The sequence below is a fragment of the Petaurus breviceps genome, unplaced genomic scaffold, assembly GCF_028583685.1.
Source record: "Petaurus breviceps papuanus isolate PSGF00001 unplaced genomic scaffold, PetGlider_PUasm1.0 183, whole genome shotgun sequence".
Classification (NCBI taxonomy): Eukaryota; Metazoa; Chordata; class Mammalia; order Diprotodontia; family Petauridae; genus Petaurus; species Petaurus breviceps.
Genome location: NW_027185791.1, coordinates 564,515 through 581,543, shown reverse-complemented (window position 1 = coordinate 581,543; position 17,029 = coordinate 564,515). Strand labels below are relative to the sequence as shown.

At 37.7% G+C, this 17,029-nt stretch overlaps 1 protein-coding gene and 1 long non-coding RNA gene across 3 annotated transcripts in view; one reads left to right on the top strand and one right to left on the bottom strand.

Annotated features, from left to right (window-relative positions):
• Positions 1-17,029, bottom strand: part of EPB41L4A (erythrocyte membrane protein band 4.1 like 4A) — a 205,325-nt gene that overhangs the window by 131,230 nt on the left and 57,066 nt on the right. Inside the window, exon 2 of the mRNA XM_069087776.1 lies at positions 10,363-10,467. Coding sequence (XP_068943877.1) covers positions 10,363-10,467 — 105 coding nt within the window. The remainder of the gene's footprint in view (positions 1-10,362; positions 10,468-17,029) is intronic.
• LOC138161034 (uncharacterized) overlaps positions 1-17,029 on the top strand; it is a 72,802-nt gene that overhangs the window by 32,106 nt on the left and 23,667 nt on the right. The gene's annotated exons all lie outside the window — the stretch shown is intronic.

Sequence of the window (17,029 nt, the reverse complement as noted above, 5' to 3'; positions counted from 1 at the left end):
CTCCCTCTCCCTCTCTCTCTCTCTCTCTCTCTCTCTCTCTCTCTGTCAGTTGAATATAAATCACACATTAATGGGTGCATATTAATATATATTGAGCATCATATTTGGCTACCTGAGAAATTACTTGTCTCATTTTTTCTCTGAAGTATCAGAAGCAAGATAAGTCACCAGCCAAATAAGCCTGACATTTCTACAGTGATGCCCTGAGTTCCTACGTGACCTAGGCTTACTGTCAGCAACACAGACTCTTTGGTTTTCAGTCAGAATTCTGAGCTTTGCAATGACTGTCAACACCAGCAATTCTGCACTTCTGAATAGTTATCAGTATCTGAATCATTGCTGCCTTGCAGTACTTGTGGATGATGAAGGCTAGTTATCAGTTCCAGGTATCCTCTGGTCCTTAGACACCATAGTATTCTATTACAATTATATACAATAAATTGTTCGGCCATTTCCCTCAATTTCTAATTCTCAGCTACCAAAAAAAGAAATGGTATAAATATTTTTGTATAAATAAAATCTTTTTTAATCTTTTAAAAAATCTCTTTGGGATACAGACCTAGAAGTAGTATTACTAAATTAAAGAGTATGCACAATTTTATAGCCCTTTGGACATAGTTCCAAATTGCTCTCTAGAATCATTGGATCAATTCACAACTCCAACAACAAATTAGGGCATTAGTGTCCTAATTTTCCCACATTCGCTCCAACATTTATCATTTTCCTTTTCTGTCATACTACCCAATCTCATAGGTGTGAGTTAATACAGCAGAGTTATTTTAATTCACAGTTCTCTAATCAATAGTGATTTATAACATTTTTTCATATGACTATAGAAGGTCTCTCATAAATGTTTGGATTCTTTTAGCTAAACTAGAGGCCACCTCCCTTTTGGGTGTTAATATCTTTCCTGTTGGTTTATATGCTTATACTTAGGGGTTTTAGCTGAGTTTTCTTTCTCCTAAAATCTAAATTTCAGTCTTTTTTCTTTTAGTTCCCTATTGCTTCCTTTTTCTTTGGTGCTGGTTTCCCTGGGGCCTGGACCTCAAAGCTATTTCAGCCTCCTTTTATACTAAGTAAATTGCATTCCACTGGCTTCAGTCTCTGCCCCATGTGATTTCTGCAGAGGAGGGCAACAGAACTGACCCCAGATATATGCTGGTCTATTTCCCACAGGCTTAGTAAAGAGCCACATATTTACATACATATGTCTCACCCTGGTTTCTTATATTCATCCATTTTCTGGCTGAGCTCCGTTGCAGCACAAAGTGGTACCACATTGCTGTCTTAGCTCAAGCAACCTTCTGATTATTGGCTTTCTGAGATGTGGTGGGCCAAGGCAGGCTTCCTGGCAGAGCTGAGAATGTGGAAAGCCAGGACAGAGAAAGAATTGGGAGTCCTACTGTTCTCCAGCAGGACAAAAAGTGCTATCAACCCATAGGCTGCAAATTAAAAGAGACAGCACTGAGAGTGGTGGGAAATAGTCTATTGTTCTAAGTGCAAGCCCTTTATAGGATGCTTCCTAATGGCTTTCCCCTGCAGACATTGTGCACTACAGGGTTCTAAGGCGGAGGCCTAACACCACGTTTATCTCAAGGATTCCAAACCTCACGCCTGCATGCTTGAACTCTTCCCTGGGGGATGGGGAACTGGGTGGCCTGGCAGCAAGCCCTTTACCTAAGGGGGCTCATTCAGCCATCTGGGTCAGTCTCACTGCCCCGTGAGAGACTCAAGAGGGGGCAGGGAGGGTTGAGCTTTGTTGTAAGCCAGTGGGTTGGTCTGTGCAACCCTGCCTGAGTGTGATGGGCTGTAGAATTAAAGATTAATTACCCTTCTCTACCGTTACTTCATTGAGTTGTTACTTGATTGTGGATTTTGGAATTCTAAACCATGGAGATAGCTGAAATGTTTTAATCTCTCACACACACTTTCAATTTTGGAGAGGTAATGGTGATCACTGAAAATGTCTGCTCTTCCATGTCACTGGTCACATGAACGTGGTTCCTGTTATCTTGGGCATCCTATCTATGCATTTAAAAACATCACATGGTGAAGAGAGCCATAGGTTCCACCAAACTGGAAAAGGGGCCCATGACCCAGAAAATGTCAAGACCTCTTGCAAAATAATAGCATCTCACAACATAGTCTCAATATTCTCATTGCTTAAAGAAGTACCTTATTACCTAGCAGGCCTCTGCGTTGGTGTCCTCTCGTGGTAAACTAATGTTCATTTATTATTAAATTTTTTCAATGATCAGACATTTATTTTTCCTACCTACCATAATCCCTTCTCACTTGAAAGAAGAAAAACAAAAACAAAATCCTTGTAACAAATAAACCTAGTCAAGCAAAACAAATTCCCATGTCCAAAAACGTGTTTCTTATTTCTGCACATTAGTTCCATCACCTCTTTCTGTCAAGATTTGGGTAGGATTCTTCATTGTTCCTCTGGAACCATGATTGATCATTGTGCTGTTAAGTGTTTCAAATTTTTTGCTTTTTGAAATATGAAGTTATCGTACAAATATTCTCCTGGTTCTGCCAGGGATTCTAAAAACCATGCGTATAAGGAAGCAGTAAATTCCTAGAACAAGCACAAAAGAATAGAGGTAGGAGATGGTAAGTTGTATTTGAAGAACAGCAAGTAGGCAATGCATTAGAATGTAAGAGTCATGAAGGGAAGTGATAGGCAAAAAGCCTAGAAAGGTAAGCTTGGGCTACTTTGTGAAGATGCAAAGTACCAAACACATGATTTTGCTGTATCTCATACTCAAGGCTACAGAAAGTCACTGAGGCTTATTGACCTGGTCAGACTTATGCTTTGGGTATATAAAGCTGGTTCCTGTATGGAGGGTAGACTCAAGAAAGAATAGATTTGAGGAAGAGACACTAATTAGGACACTGCAAGAGTCGAGGCAAAAGATGAAAAAAGCCTGAACTAGGATATTTGTGGAGTCAGTAGAAAGAAGGGAGAAATGCATAGAACTTCTGTTTATCTATCATTTATGGAATCAGTGTATTTTTTCTATGAAACTTCATGTGCAATCATTTTTTATTCTACTGTGTTGAAGAAATGACTGTTTTATCCCATAAATTAAAAATTAAATAAATAAAAATTAAAAAGGACTGTGTTAGAATTGGATTCTCAGGGACTCACAAGTGATGTCGCAAGGCAAGACCAAACTATGATTCTTTATGGAAGAGATGATTTGGGATAGAAAGTTACCTATGTAAGATACCTTTAAAAAAGCATGTTTGAGGGTTGTAATGTCACACCGTACATCTCAAACGAGCTGAGTTTCATCTAGAAAGCAAGATTTGAGATACTTGAGGAAATGACACCCATAATTCCAGAAATTCTTTTTAATCCTTTAAAAAAAGGAAACTGAAATTATTTTCATATAAATGCCCCTCACTCTCCTACACAGAGGACAAGGAAATGGGTAGAAAATTTCCATGCCTCAGAAACGCTGTGTTTTGGTTACCCACTGAAGGTATAATGACATTTTACTACCACACATGACAGCATAGTCTATATAATCCTATGGAAGGTGAGGCTGGTGGGTCTTGTTCTGCATTTCAGTGTGCTAAAATTGATCACATCTCTGTACTAAATCCTACACTAATATGTGAGCCCTTGGGGCCACCAGGGTACCAAAGAAGGAATGAACCAGCCCATGTTAAAAATGCAGCAAAGCAAAAACTTCCCTTCCTTTCAGTAGTGAAATTGGGCCTGAGAATGACTTCGGTATTTGTAGCCTGGGCAAAATAGGGAAACCTGGTCTCCAACTCCCCCCTAATTTATTTACTCATTTCTTTTGTCCTATTCCCATCGTGTGTGATGATAAATCTCATCCAAAATTTAATCAAGAACACGGAGATCTCTTAGGATAGGAACAGGAATTTATTCTCTTCTCTGGGTGAAGAGGGTGGTCTTCCCCATGACCAATCATGAGGAAGAGTCACTTTACAAAAGGCAGAACAAGAATTTATACCCTAATGGGGTCCCTTCTCCCCATTGGTTGGGGGGGGGCGGGCTCAAGTCTTGGCGTGAACATCTTTCCCAATGGTAAACAACGGAGGAGCCCACCAAGGAGGCTGACTGACAGCAAGGGAAAGGGAAGAGGGGCCTGAAGAGACGGGAAATCTGAAATCCTCCAGAAAGGGCTTGTTGCTGATTAACAGAAGTGGGGGAAAAAGGGAGGGAAGTTCTGAGAAATTTTCACCTCCTCCCCACACACCATTGACAATTTAGAAGTACTAGTAAAACACCAAACTCTCTACTTGAACATATCAAAACAAGGTTAGAAGTTTGTAAATTATCTCATTTTTTACCTAGGTTTTTTATTTAGAAGGAAAATAAAATTAAAAAGCCTACAAAAACTTCATGTCGTTCATACAGCTTGTCTTCTTAACAAAAATAACATCCCTTGACGACTGTATTTAAAATACTTGTTCTGTTATCTCTATAAAACCCAAATATCAAAAATGTCAAGTATTAGCAAACTTTAATCTTTGGAGTTAAAAAATATATGTGTAATTAGTCTAAAGCTCTCAATAGTTGTCAATAAAAGCTAATTCTTTTACAATATAATGACATTTGGGGAAGAGGATTCTGGGAAGATGCAGTAGGTCTGCAAACTTTCAGCTCTCCTAATTTCCTCCACAAAAAAGGGCAGGCCATCTCCTCAGAGGGTAGGTGGAACAGAGGAAATAAACAAAAGTCAGTGTAAAGCAGTAGTCTTAAGACAACCTGAGAAGACCCTGGGAAAGACTTGACCTCCAAGCAGAGGTTCAGTCTGAGTGAAATGCAAACACCTACAGGCTGACTGCAGAATCAACAAACTACTAGCCCAGAGGACAGCTGGGTAGAGAGCCGCGCCTTCAGCCTTAGAAGCTTTCATCTGGAGGATCTGTGGGGGGTTGACAGCTGAGAAGGAAAAGATTGAAGGACTTTCCACTATTGATGCCAAGCACTGCTGCGCCTGTGGGGGAGGAGGAGTGAGGACACACCTGACTAGGGCAGCAGCAGAGGAGCAGGGACCCTGCTGGCTGTGGGCGCTTGCAGGAGAGCAGAGGCCCTAGTTTTAGTTTCAGGGCAGAGAGAATAGCTGTAGTTTTCGGTCACTGGAGGGACCGTAGGGAGCAAGATCATTTGTGGGACAGAGCGGCTGGGGGCCCTAGCTGTAGCACAGGAATGGAGAGGTGTTGCTAAAAACAAAATAAAACAAAAAAATTTAGTAAGGAAAGGAGGAGTCCAACCATAGATAGTTACTATGGGGATAGAGAAGATCTGGTTTTTAATTCAGGGGAAGATAATGGAGGTAAAAACACCATTCCTTCTTCTTTTCTTTTTTTTTTTTAAGCAATTGGGGTTAAGTAACTTGCTCAAGGTTACACGGCCAGTTATTTCTGGGTGTGGTGCTAAGTATCTGAGCCTAGATTTGATCCCCAGGTCATCCCAACACTGGAGCTGGTGCTCTTACTCGCTGAGCCACCTGGCCGCCCCACCCATTCCTTTTTCAATAAGAAACATCAAATGGTCCCAAGTACAAAAAGAGTTCTTAGAAAAACTTTAAAAAATCAAGTAAGAGAGATGGAGGAAAAACTAGAAAAACATGGAAAGACTTGGAGATGCTATCCACCTTCAAAGAAACAGATGACAACTGGAAATATGCATAGTATGGTCTTACATGTATGTGTATGAGTCTACATGTGTATATATGCATATGTATATATACTGTACTTAATTGTAGTATTCTTTAGGGCAGGGGAGGAAAGGGAGGGAGGAGGAAAAAAGTAAAGTATAAAGTACACAGAAGAGAACAAAAGAAAACCCACAAGGAAGCAAAGAAAAGCTGGGAAGCTTTGAAAACAATGTATAGCATTTATTGTATTAGTTTTCTTGAAATGGAAATTTATTGTTTTATATTAAATACTCTCATGTTCTGCTGTGTACATGGCAGTATTTATTTCTTCTTTTCTCATTTTGTATTTAAGTTGGAAATAAATTTAGAAATTTACAAAATTAAACAATATAATGACATTTGAAATTCACTTGTAGCTCATGTTATGTTTTTATGAATTCAAAAATAGTCTGATAAGGACTAAGTAAATTTACTAAAACAAATCTTTCAAGGCAACATTAAAATATCAGATTAGGTCTAGGAGTCAAGCTGTTTTTGATTCCTATTAAGAGAAATGTTATTTCATAAGTATGAACATATCATACAAGATACCTTTTGTAACCTTCAATGTATTTATATACCTTAATTTACATTTCTATAAAGGTTTACTTCAAATATTTAGGAGGAGGGTGGAACAATTACAGGGTAGCATTCAGTTGGTTTACTTAAAAATGATTTGAGCTTGACCCTGATAAAGTTGAACTCTCTTCCTTTGAAGTAGGGTTTTAATAATGGGCTTTTAGAGATACCTTTTGGGAGATACCCAGTCAACATCTGTCTATCACCACTTTATGAAAGATCTGAAAAAGGCAAGCCATGAAACTAGCTGAAATAAAACCATAAAGTTATCATCACTTTATAACAGTCTTTTCAGCAGCTTATTCTCATAGTATAACAGTAGCACATTCCTGCACCTGGTTCACTATAGTCCAAACAAGCAGTTGGTTTTTTTTTAGCTCAATGAATTCAGTCTAACTTAACAGGGGTTGCAAAAGAGAGGAGCTACAGGATTTTGGTGCATTGGACATAAAGAATATGCAAAATAATATACAAGTTATTTCCTTTTAAGTCAAAAATTGGGGGATTTTAAATAAAACTACAATACTATCCAAAATAAAAATCTTTCTCAAGGTAGGGCAGAGCCAAGATGGCGGAGTAGAAGCACAACCTCTCCACGGCTCCAGCTTCCCCCCTCCCCAATCCATGTAAAAAGGGGACTCTAAACAAACTTTGGAGCTGCAGAACCCACAAAATGACACAGAGAAGCTAACCTCCCGCTGAGAACAGCCCAGCAGGCTGGCAGGAATTGGCCAGCACAGCGCTCTGGGAGCCAAGCCCAGCCCCATGCCGAGGCTTTAGCCCCAGGGCGGGCCTGACCAGCCACCAACCAGAGGGACTCCAGATCAGCAGCAGCTGTGGCCAGTTCCAGATTTATAAACACAGACACAAAGGACAACGTGAGAGGTCAGTACAGTCTGGACTTTGGGACCAGTAAGTGGGAGTGCATGGCTTTTGCCCCTGGGGTGAGAAGCCGCTGAGGCACCAGCACAGCCAGCCAGCGCCACCTGGTGGCTTCAGCCCTTGGCCTGCAGAGTGTAGGGGGACCAAGCACCAGTCTGAGGGGTAATTGCTCTTGCTTTAACTTTCTTGGATCTGGATTGCAGTCTAGGGTGGAGGTCCTGGGGTGTGTGTCCAGCTTGCCAGAGCGTGTGGATACCTCAGAGAGGGCACCCATCTAATACCTCCAGCAGCTGAGACAACCCCAGTGTTTGGGACAAAAGCTCCCCTGTCTGGTGGCAGAGTCCTACTGTGGCAAAAAGCCCAGGGGTCAAGTGACTGAGGGGCGACATGACCAGGCAAAGGAAACAAAGCAGACAGAAAATTCCAACGTTACACTCCTATTTGGGGGACAAAAAGGAGCAAAGCATGGAACAGGAGGAAAACAGTGAAGTCAGAACTCCTGCACCAAAAGTTTCAAAGGAAAATACAAGCTGGTTACAAGCCATAGAGGACCTTAAGAAGCAGATAAGAGAAGTGGAGGAAAAATTGGGAAGAGAAATGAGAATGATATAGAAAATTGAGAAATGAGAGTCAACAGCCTGACTGAGGAAAATAATACCTTAAAAAATAGACTAACTCAAATGGCAAAAGAAGCTCAAAAAGGCAGTAAGGAGAAGAATGCCTTAAGAAGCTGAATTTGCCAGATGGAAAAAGAATCTCAAAAGCTCACTGAGGAGAATCATTGCTTCAGAATTAGATTGGAGCAAATGGAAGCTAATGACTTTATGAGAAATCAAGATGCTGTTAAACAGATCCAAACAAATGAAAGAATAGAAGACAATGTGAAATATCTCATGAGAAAAACCACTGACCTGGAAAATAGATCCAGGAGAAATCATTTAAAAATTATTGGACTACCTGAAAGCCATGATCAAAGTAAGAACCTAGAAATCATCCTCCAGGAAGTTCTCAAAGAAAACTGCCCTGATGTTTTAGTACCAGAGGGCAAAATAGAGGTTGAAAGAATCCACCGATCACCTCATGAAGAAAACTCCTAGGAATATTATAGCCAGGTTCCAGAATTCCCAGATTAAGGAGAGAATATTACAAGCAGCCAGGAAGAAACAATTTGAATATTGTGGAAACACAATCAAGATAACCCAGGATCTGGCAGCTTCTACACTGAGGGATCAAAGGGCTTGGAAGATGATATTCCAGAGGTCAAAGGATCTGGGATTAAAACCAAGAGTCACCTACCCAGCAAAACTGAGTATCATGTTTCAAGGGGAAAATATGGTCATTCAGTGGAATAGAGGACTTTCAAGCATTCTTGCTGAAAAAACCAGAGTTGAATAGAAAATTTGACATTCAGATACAAGAAGCAAGAGAAGCATGAGAAGGTAAACAGGGAAAAGAAATCATAAGGAACTTATCAAAGTTGAACTATTAACATTCCTACATGAAAAAACAATAATTGTAATTTATGAAACTTTTCCCAGTAGTTGAGGGGAATAGAAATATATATAAGTCTATACATGACAGTATATGGGCATATAAATACATATGTGAATGTGTGTATATATTTTTACAGGTATACATAGATAGAGGGCACAGGACCAATTTAACAGGAAGGGATGATACTTAAAAGGTGAAATTAATGGGTGAGAGAAGAATATAATGAGAGGAGATGGAGAGAGACAGATTGGAGTAAACTATCTCATACAAAAGAGACAAGGGAAAATGGTTACAATGGAGGGGAAGAATAGGAAGTCAAATAGGGAATGGGTCAACCTTATTCCCATTGAATTTGGCTTGAGGAGGGAATGAAATACACACTAAGTAGGGTATCTCACCCTCCAGAAGAGTAGAGGGGGGAAGGGGATGAGAGTGGGGATGATGGAAGAAAGGGCAGGCTGGGGGGAAGGGAAGTTGGAAGCACCCACTTCTGAAAAGGGACGAGATCAAAGTAGAGAATAGAACAAGTGAGAGGTGGGATAGGAGGGAGGGAATATAGTCAGTCTTTTGCAATATATCTACTATGTTATTGTTTTGCATTAGCCACACTTGTATAACCTATACTGAACTGCTTATCTTCCCAGTAAGGGTGGGTGACAAGGGAGGAAGGGAATGAATCTGGAATTCAAAGTTTTAAAATCAAATATTCAAATATATATGTGTGTATGTATATATGTATGTATATGTGTGTGTATATGTATACACTATTATTAATACTATTTTACCTGTAATTGGGAAATAAGATATACAGGCACTGAGGCACAGAGATCCACTGGAAAAGTCGAAAGGGGTATGGGAGAAAATATGGGAGAGAGCAGATTGGAGGAGGGGATATCCTGTGGGACTGCTATTTTGAGGTGGTGGGCAGGGGAAAAACGGGGAGAAAATTTGTAACTCAATATCTGGTGGAAACGAATGATGTAAATCAGAAGTTAATAAAGCATTAAAAAAATCTTTCTCAAAATTAAACCAAAACTCCTAATGAAGAATAGTTTTTAATTTTTATCCTACAAGCAGACATTTGTTTCCATGTCTTTCCACTTATTCAAAATGGCTGAGGCATTCCAATTGTATATAAACATAATTTTTATAATAACAGCTCAGTGATGCTAATCTATCAAATTCTACCAAAGATGGAAATCTTAGATATTTTTCATAATTTTACTTAATTGACTTTTCGCTAAACCTTCTTATAATGTGCTTTTTACATTACATATTTCTCTTTCTAACCTCGATTTCTTATTTGTCTCATTTGTAAAAAAACAAACAAAATCACCTCACTTCCACTCCATGTAAATATCTCAATGCATATTACACTACCTTCTCAATCTGCAGGATTTATAAGATAGGATAGGTGGAGAAATGGGAACAGAGTAGTTTGTCACCTGAAAAAAGCAATAGGGACTTTGAACCCTAAACTTACTTCTGATCCTGTTTGTTCTCCATTCACTATATATCCTTTTGAAGAAAAAAAAAAGATGCTTCAAATGGATGAAAAGAAATTATGCAAAAAATGTAATTTCTCATAGCTTCAAAAGTATTTTAATACAAAAAATATCTGATACCACAAAATCATGTCAGGAAAGGTAGAAAATGAAGTGATAAAATGAATTACAATTAGAAAACTATAAAATAACTTTTTAAATCCCTTTTTACTCACCGTCTGATGGTTTCTGTCACAGTAACGCAGTCCAAAATAATCTATCTCCACTAGATTTATGTGATGGAATATGTAGTCAAGGATAACAGAGCCTTTCGTTGACTTCTGTAAGAAAGAATTTTAAGAATCTTTTCATAAAGACAGTACAATCACAGATATAATTGTCACTAACTTTGTCTAATACAGGGACAATTTTGTAAAGTCTGAAAAAACAACTACATTTTACTTGTTCTATAATTATTGCCTTAAATTGAAGGAGGAAACAGCTAAATATACACATCAAGCAATTTGACAAAGAAATTTGAAATTATAGGTTTTTTAATGATTGTTTTTTCCTTTTATATTTGAAGGCCTTTTACCCTGGTCACTTGCAGAATTTTTTGTCATTGGAATTGTTAAATTTAACAAAATATGTCTTGAATTTTATAGCATATTTTATATGCATTTTTATATATTTATATGCAATTTATATATTTATAATATTTATATATTATATATAAATTATATATTTATATGCAATTTATATATTTATATGCAATTTTATAGCATATTTAACAAAATATGTCTTGAATTTTATAGCATAAGTTGCTTTTACGTTTCTGGATGTAATCTGTAGGTTCTTTTGATTGTAATTTTCTTTCTGTGTTCAGAAATTCTGGGCAATTTCCTCATATTATTTCCTGAACTGTATTGTTCTGGGAGACCTACAATCCTCAAATTACCTACATATCCTGTCTTGGAGACCATGATGTTTTTGTTTAGAGATCATGTTTTCTTTTAATGTTATTCCTTTTAATTTGTTTCTCTTTTTTCTGAGATTGGCCTTCACTTCTAAGTAATGAGATTTGTCACTATGGATTCAATTTTTTTTGTTTATTCTGCCAATTATTTCTGCTGTGCAGGACATAAATTCTGATTTCATAATTCTTAATTTCTCTCGAACCATTAGAATACATACTGCTGTGGTTCCATGTTCTTTTGAGAATCCACAGGATCCTCTGCCTCATCAGGTGTTGTTTTATTTTCCTCTGTCTTAAAATATTTATTCTTAGATGTCTGGACTCTTTTGGATAAACTGGAAGCCATCTTCCCTAGTGTTATTAATATCTTCCTTGTTCGTTTATGTGTTCAAGATTTTTAATTGAATTTTCTTTCTCCTTAGATTTTTGGTCAATTCAGTCTTTTCCCCTTCATTTTCTTCTGTTGATTACTTCTTGACCCTTTGATGGAAGTTTCCTTAGAGCTTAGATCTCAAAGCTTTCTTAGTCTCTGCCCTCAATGGAGAAGTTACATTTCTTTAGCCTCAGTCTCTACTCCAAGGGACTTCTGAGGGGATAGCATTGGTTTCACTTATATGCCAATTCCCTTTCCTTCAGCCCCCGGTCCCCACCCCCCAGATGCTGGTTCTACTTTGCATTTCCCTGTATTCCTCAATTCTATGTTGAGTTCTGCTGCAGCATAGCACGCTGCCATGCTGCCTTCTCAAGCACAATAAGCTCCTTTTTTCCCATATTTGCTGCATGCATTAAAGGTGAAGGGAAAAGTAGAGTGCTGTTTCTTGCTGCCTCAGAATGGTAGAATAAGGGCATGAGCAGGCCAGTGGCTTAGGGAGTCTAGACTGCAGCCGTAGAAAGAAGGGTGAGCGAAGCCCAGAGCACAATAGGAGGGTGATGCTGTGCTGCCCCTCCGTAGCACGGGGGCAGAAAGAGAGGGAGCAGCTGCATGAGTCAACTAGGGATTGGGAAGTAACTTTCTCTGCTGTTAACTGATCAAATCAGATTGTTGCCTCACTAGGCTTCTGGTCATCCTGTGGAAACAACTTCAACTGCTTTACTTCTTTTGCCTAATTCTTATTTCAGAGAAGTATGAGAGGTCATGAAGTTTGGAGAAAATGTCTAGTCCTCCATCTTGCTGATCGTATGACTCAGAAGTAGTCCATATGTCTTTAAGAAAATTATGTTGGGGTTTTTTTGTAGGTTTTAAATCATCTTGCATTCTATCTATTGGTCATTGCCAAAAAGATTCCCCAAGTGAGAAGAGTAATGGCCTTTAATAGATTATAGTCTTATCATTTTTTGGTAGAAAGAGAATTTATTATATCTCCCACTCTTTCCAATCTCTCTAATAGACTACTGGTGAAAGAATATGGCAGTGTTTCTTGAAAGTTCTTTAATATTCATATTAGATAATTGGTAGTCAGCAGTTTCATTAACAATTGTGCCTAGAGAATTCAAGATTCTATATGTTATGCTACTGTGTACTTTAATTGTTTCTATGTGTAAAGCACTCTGCTAATAAGCACTAGAATTACTAATAGAAAATGCGGCCATTCCTGATCTCAAGGAACCTATATGCTAATGAGAAACATACATATATAAAGTTTCAGCTGTAAGTCAAATGGAAAAGTCCCATGATCTTTAGTATGGTAGTAAAGCAGATACTATTTTTTAAAAGTAGATATTATTGCCTCTTCTTTATTTGCCTTCTGATTTTTTTTTTCTCTCCTAAAAAGACAGAAACTAAGCAGCCTGGAGGACACCAGAAAAATTGGTTATTTTGTATATTCAAGTCATCAACTTAAAAGAAGTGGAGCTAAAAGGAACCTAGTCACCTAGTCCAGAGCGTCTTAATCAAAAAGTACATAGATGTCAGGGGCAGCTAGGTGGTATAGTAGATAGAGCACTAGACCTGGAGGCAAGTTCAGATCTGGTCCCAGCTGTATGACCCTGGGCAAGTCACTTAAGCCTGTTTTCCTTAGTTCCTTTTCTACAAAATAAGTTGGAGAAGGAAATGGCAAGCAACCCCAGTATTCTTGGCAATGGTCAAGAAAACCCCAAATGGATTCACAAAGAGTCAGACATGACTGAAATGACTGAACAACAAACAGATTTCAGTGAGTCCACAAACTTGAACAAAAAAAGAAATTATACTTTATTTCAAAATAACTGGTTTCCTCTGCAATCTGTAGTTTATTTTAGGCATTTAAAAATATTCTGATCTTGCTAAAGTAGTACATGATATAAAAAAGATTAAGAACCTCTCAATCTAGCTGTGTGACCTTGGGCAAGTCACTTAACCCCAAATTACCCTGCCCTCCCCCCAAAAAAGAACCTCTTGATGTATCTAATTCAGTCATTTTACAGAAGAGTGAATTGAGGACGAAAGGTGCTGTGATTTGCCCAAGATCATAGGAAAGAGAATTTGACTTCAAACTAGAGTTTTCCAACTAAAAATCCAGTATTCATGCTGTCTTAGTAGACTAAGTGAGATGTTAAGTACAATTGCAATAAGTGAGCCATGAATTTACCAGTCATGGAAAGTGTTTGCAACACAAACCCCCTAAAATTAATCTTAGATCTGTATAATCCCACAATATTTTGGGCATGCGTGGCTATCATTTCCTGCTATATAAAGACTCTACTCCTAATACCCTTAAAACTTACAAAAGGGACAAATACACAGGCTACATTTCAAGATTGGAGGCCTGAGTTACATTTGGTTGAGCTGTGGAGAAATTGATCTGCATGGTTACCTTCCATATATTGATTTTTTTCATGTACTTTTGAAAGGGAGGGCATAAATACCCATTTTTGTCCAATAATTTTTAGTTCTAAATTTACAATGTTACTACTTTCACTTCACTGATGGGAAAGTTTAAGATTAGGCAGGGCAGGAATAAAAAACACAGGAAAATTTTCCTGTTCTAAACCAAAACAAAAATTGCATGACAAATAAAGAAACATTGTTTCAAAAAACATGGTAGCACATAAATTATTACTGACTCTGTGTTCCGATCTCCTGTGGGAATTTCCCTTTTATTCATCCAATTAAAACCTTCATATAATGGATAAGATGGATGAATTAATTTCTGTTGGTCATGCTTATATCAATAGATTCAATGATAATCAGTTTTCATTTTTATTTTATTAAAACTATTTTTTGGTTTCAGTGAGAGATCAATATCTTTTGGAGACAGTATAAAGAAAGATTATTTTATAACTAAAATTTTGCAGGATATGGGAAAGGTAAGACTTTCATTAAAACTTTTTATCAAGCCATCTCAACCCATTATTTAAATCAAACTTACAGGTCTAATTTTTATTCTGCAAACTGATGGACACATGGCTTTCCATTCTCAACAGGTAAAATGGGGCGGGGGAAGGGGAGAAGCAAAGTAAAAGTAAAATAATACTTTCAAATAAAAGAAGCTTCAGACTTTTTAGAATCAATTTTATTCTCAGGAAAACAAGAATTATGAACTTGATTAGGGTTACAAATAGGAAATGCTTCAATATGTTAATTTGTTAAGAATGAAGGGGAAAAGACTCAGAATAGTCTTCTACAGTACAGAATAGATTATGCTACACAATCTCAGCAGATTCTCGGAAAGCATAATCACATTTACTTATATGCAATCTACATGTTAGACACAGCAGGCCTATAAACAACATGGCAGATTATAAACCAGAGTTTTATAATCTTAGAGTAGTCCAAATAGAAGCTTATTTGAAAATACCATCAATAAAGTTTTCAACAAGGAGCAGAGAATTTGTCTAACAAGTAATAACACCTTCATAGATTAACATGACATTAAGAACCAGAAAGGCAGGTTTCTGCAGGCTATGCACAAGGACAACTTTCACATTCAAGCAAAAAAGATCTTATTTCTTCACAGTGGAAATCAACACTTCAGAAAAAATACCACAAATTTTACAGATTAACAAATGTACAGTACTACAACTTAAGCATTTTAAAATTCTGTGCATCTACTAAATTAGTATTTTATTACTCAATATTAATCAATGCTTAATTTATTTTCTTTTTGTTTCTGATAAAGTAGGATTAAAGCTAGGGGTATTGGATACTAGATTGAAGCTACAGATACAGAGAACAGACAGGGAAATTCCCTTCATTATAAGCATTATCAGGGAAAAAGAAATGGATTGACCCATGCTATCATAGACACAGGAAACTCCCAGATGAGGCACCTGTCTTTGCCAGTACAAGTTAGTATCATCTCTATATTTTGTAGTCTTTTATTTTTAATTTATACTTTACTTATTTTGACATTCCTTTTAAAACTTTTGAGGTCCAAATTTTCTCCCTTGCTCCAGACTCTCCCTCACCCATTGAGAAGGCAAACAATATGATATCAATTATACATGTGAAGTCATGCAAAACATTTCCATATAAATCATGTTGCAGACTGGGTCTTATGGACAATTTAATCCCAAGGTAACTAGGCTCTGGGTGTGCACAGACCCCATCAGCTTGCTCAGCTGATGAAATTTCAAGTGAAGAAACTGAGAACCTGCTTCTGGAAAAGTCATGGTGATGTGTAAGAGAAGTGACAGGAAGTACTGCAGAACATGGTGCAGGCTTTCTGTAACCATTTCTGAATGGCTAACCACGTGGTAAGCGCGAGCCTTTTTGATTTTCTGTAAAGGCATTCAAAAGATCTTGGCTCCCTCTAACATCTGCCTTCCTTCAGTCCTTTCTGCTGCTCTGTGCCTGATGATTTAATTTTCACCCACAGCATCAGAATCTAGTGAGACACTATCCATCCTGTAAGGGGGAAAGCTGTGAAATCTCTCTTGAGCCATGTGGTTCTGAGAAAGAGGCCCTGGTCCTCGGCCTCTGTATTTGTTCTTTCTCTTTTAAGTAAAGGGAATGAAGCCTCTACAACTTTGTGAGTTTAGAAAAGTCCGAGGCATACCTCAGCATCCCAATTTTCCAGAGTCAGTCCTGACCAGGCTATAATTTAATGCAACCAGGCCATAATTGATGCCCTGAAAAGTTTAAAGTAATTTTTCTGGACCCAGACCAATGGAAGCTAAGAAAGAACACTCACCCAGTAGTCATGTGGCACCTGGACGTGAACTTGGTGGAGCCAGTGCTATGTAGGAATTGAGCTAAGTTGAGCCCACTTCCCTCAGAGACTGAGGTGGAGAGAGTATGTCCTTGAGGTGTTGAGGAAAATGTCTATATAATTCTTACTGTATCATCAAAGTAAATATCCCTTTGGAAAAGCTAATTGATGTTGTATGGTTAAATGAAGCTGGGTTAGTAGATACTGCCTAATGGGGAGTGGAAGAAGAATATAATTGAGGTTCAAGTCAATGGAAAAAGAGAAGAGACACAGGGTACTCTAGAACCCTGAGGGGAAAATGTAACCATCCTGGCCCTAGGCCAGAGTATTTTTACTATACAAGTTTATTACTGCCACCACTACTGTCTTCACTTTAAAAAAAGGAAAATCAGACACAGAGAAATTAAATGAATTGCCCAAAGTAATAGTTAGTAAACAGAAAACCAGGACTTGAATGAAGTCTTCTGATTCCAAATCCATCGAACTGGTAGACTCTTTTTTTTTTTTTTTGCAAAAATGGACCACTCAAACTGAATACAAATATTGTCATTTCCATTATGTATTATAGGTTTGAACACAGAATTTATAGCAAAACATCACTGCAGGAAAATGCCATGCACAACTGCTATCTTATCTATTTTGTTTTGAAGGGATTTAAAAAAGGAAGCCTCTATCCTTAAAAACCTATTATTGGGGAATATGTTTAAAACATTAATTTATCTGGAATATTTAAATTTTGTTCTATTTTCTAATCCTTAAAGTTGAATGAGCAAAACAATCTCAATCTCTCAATCTCTC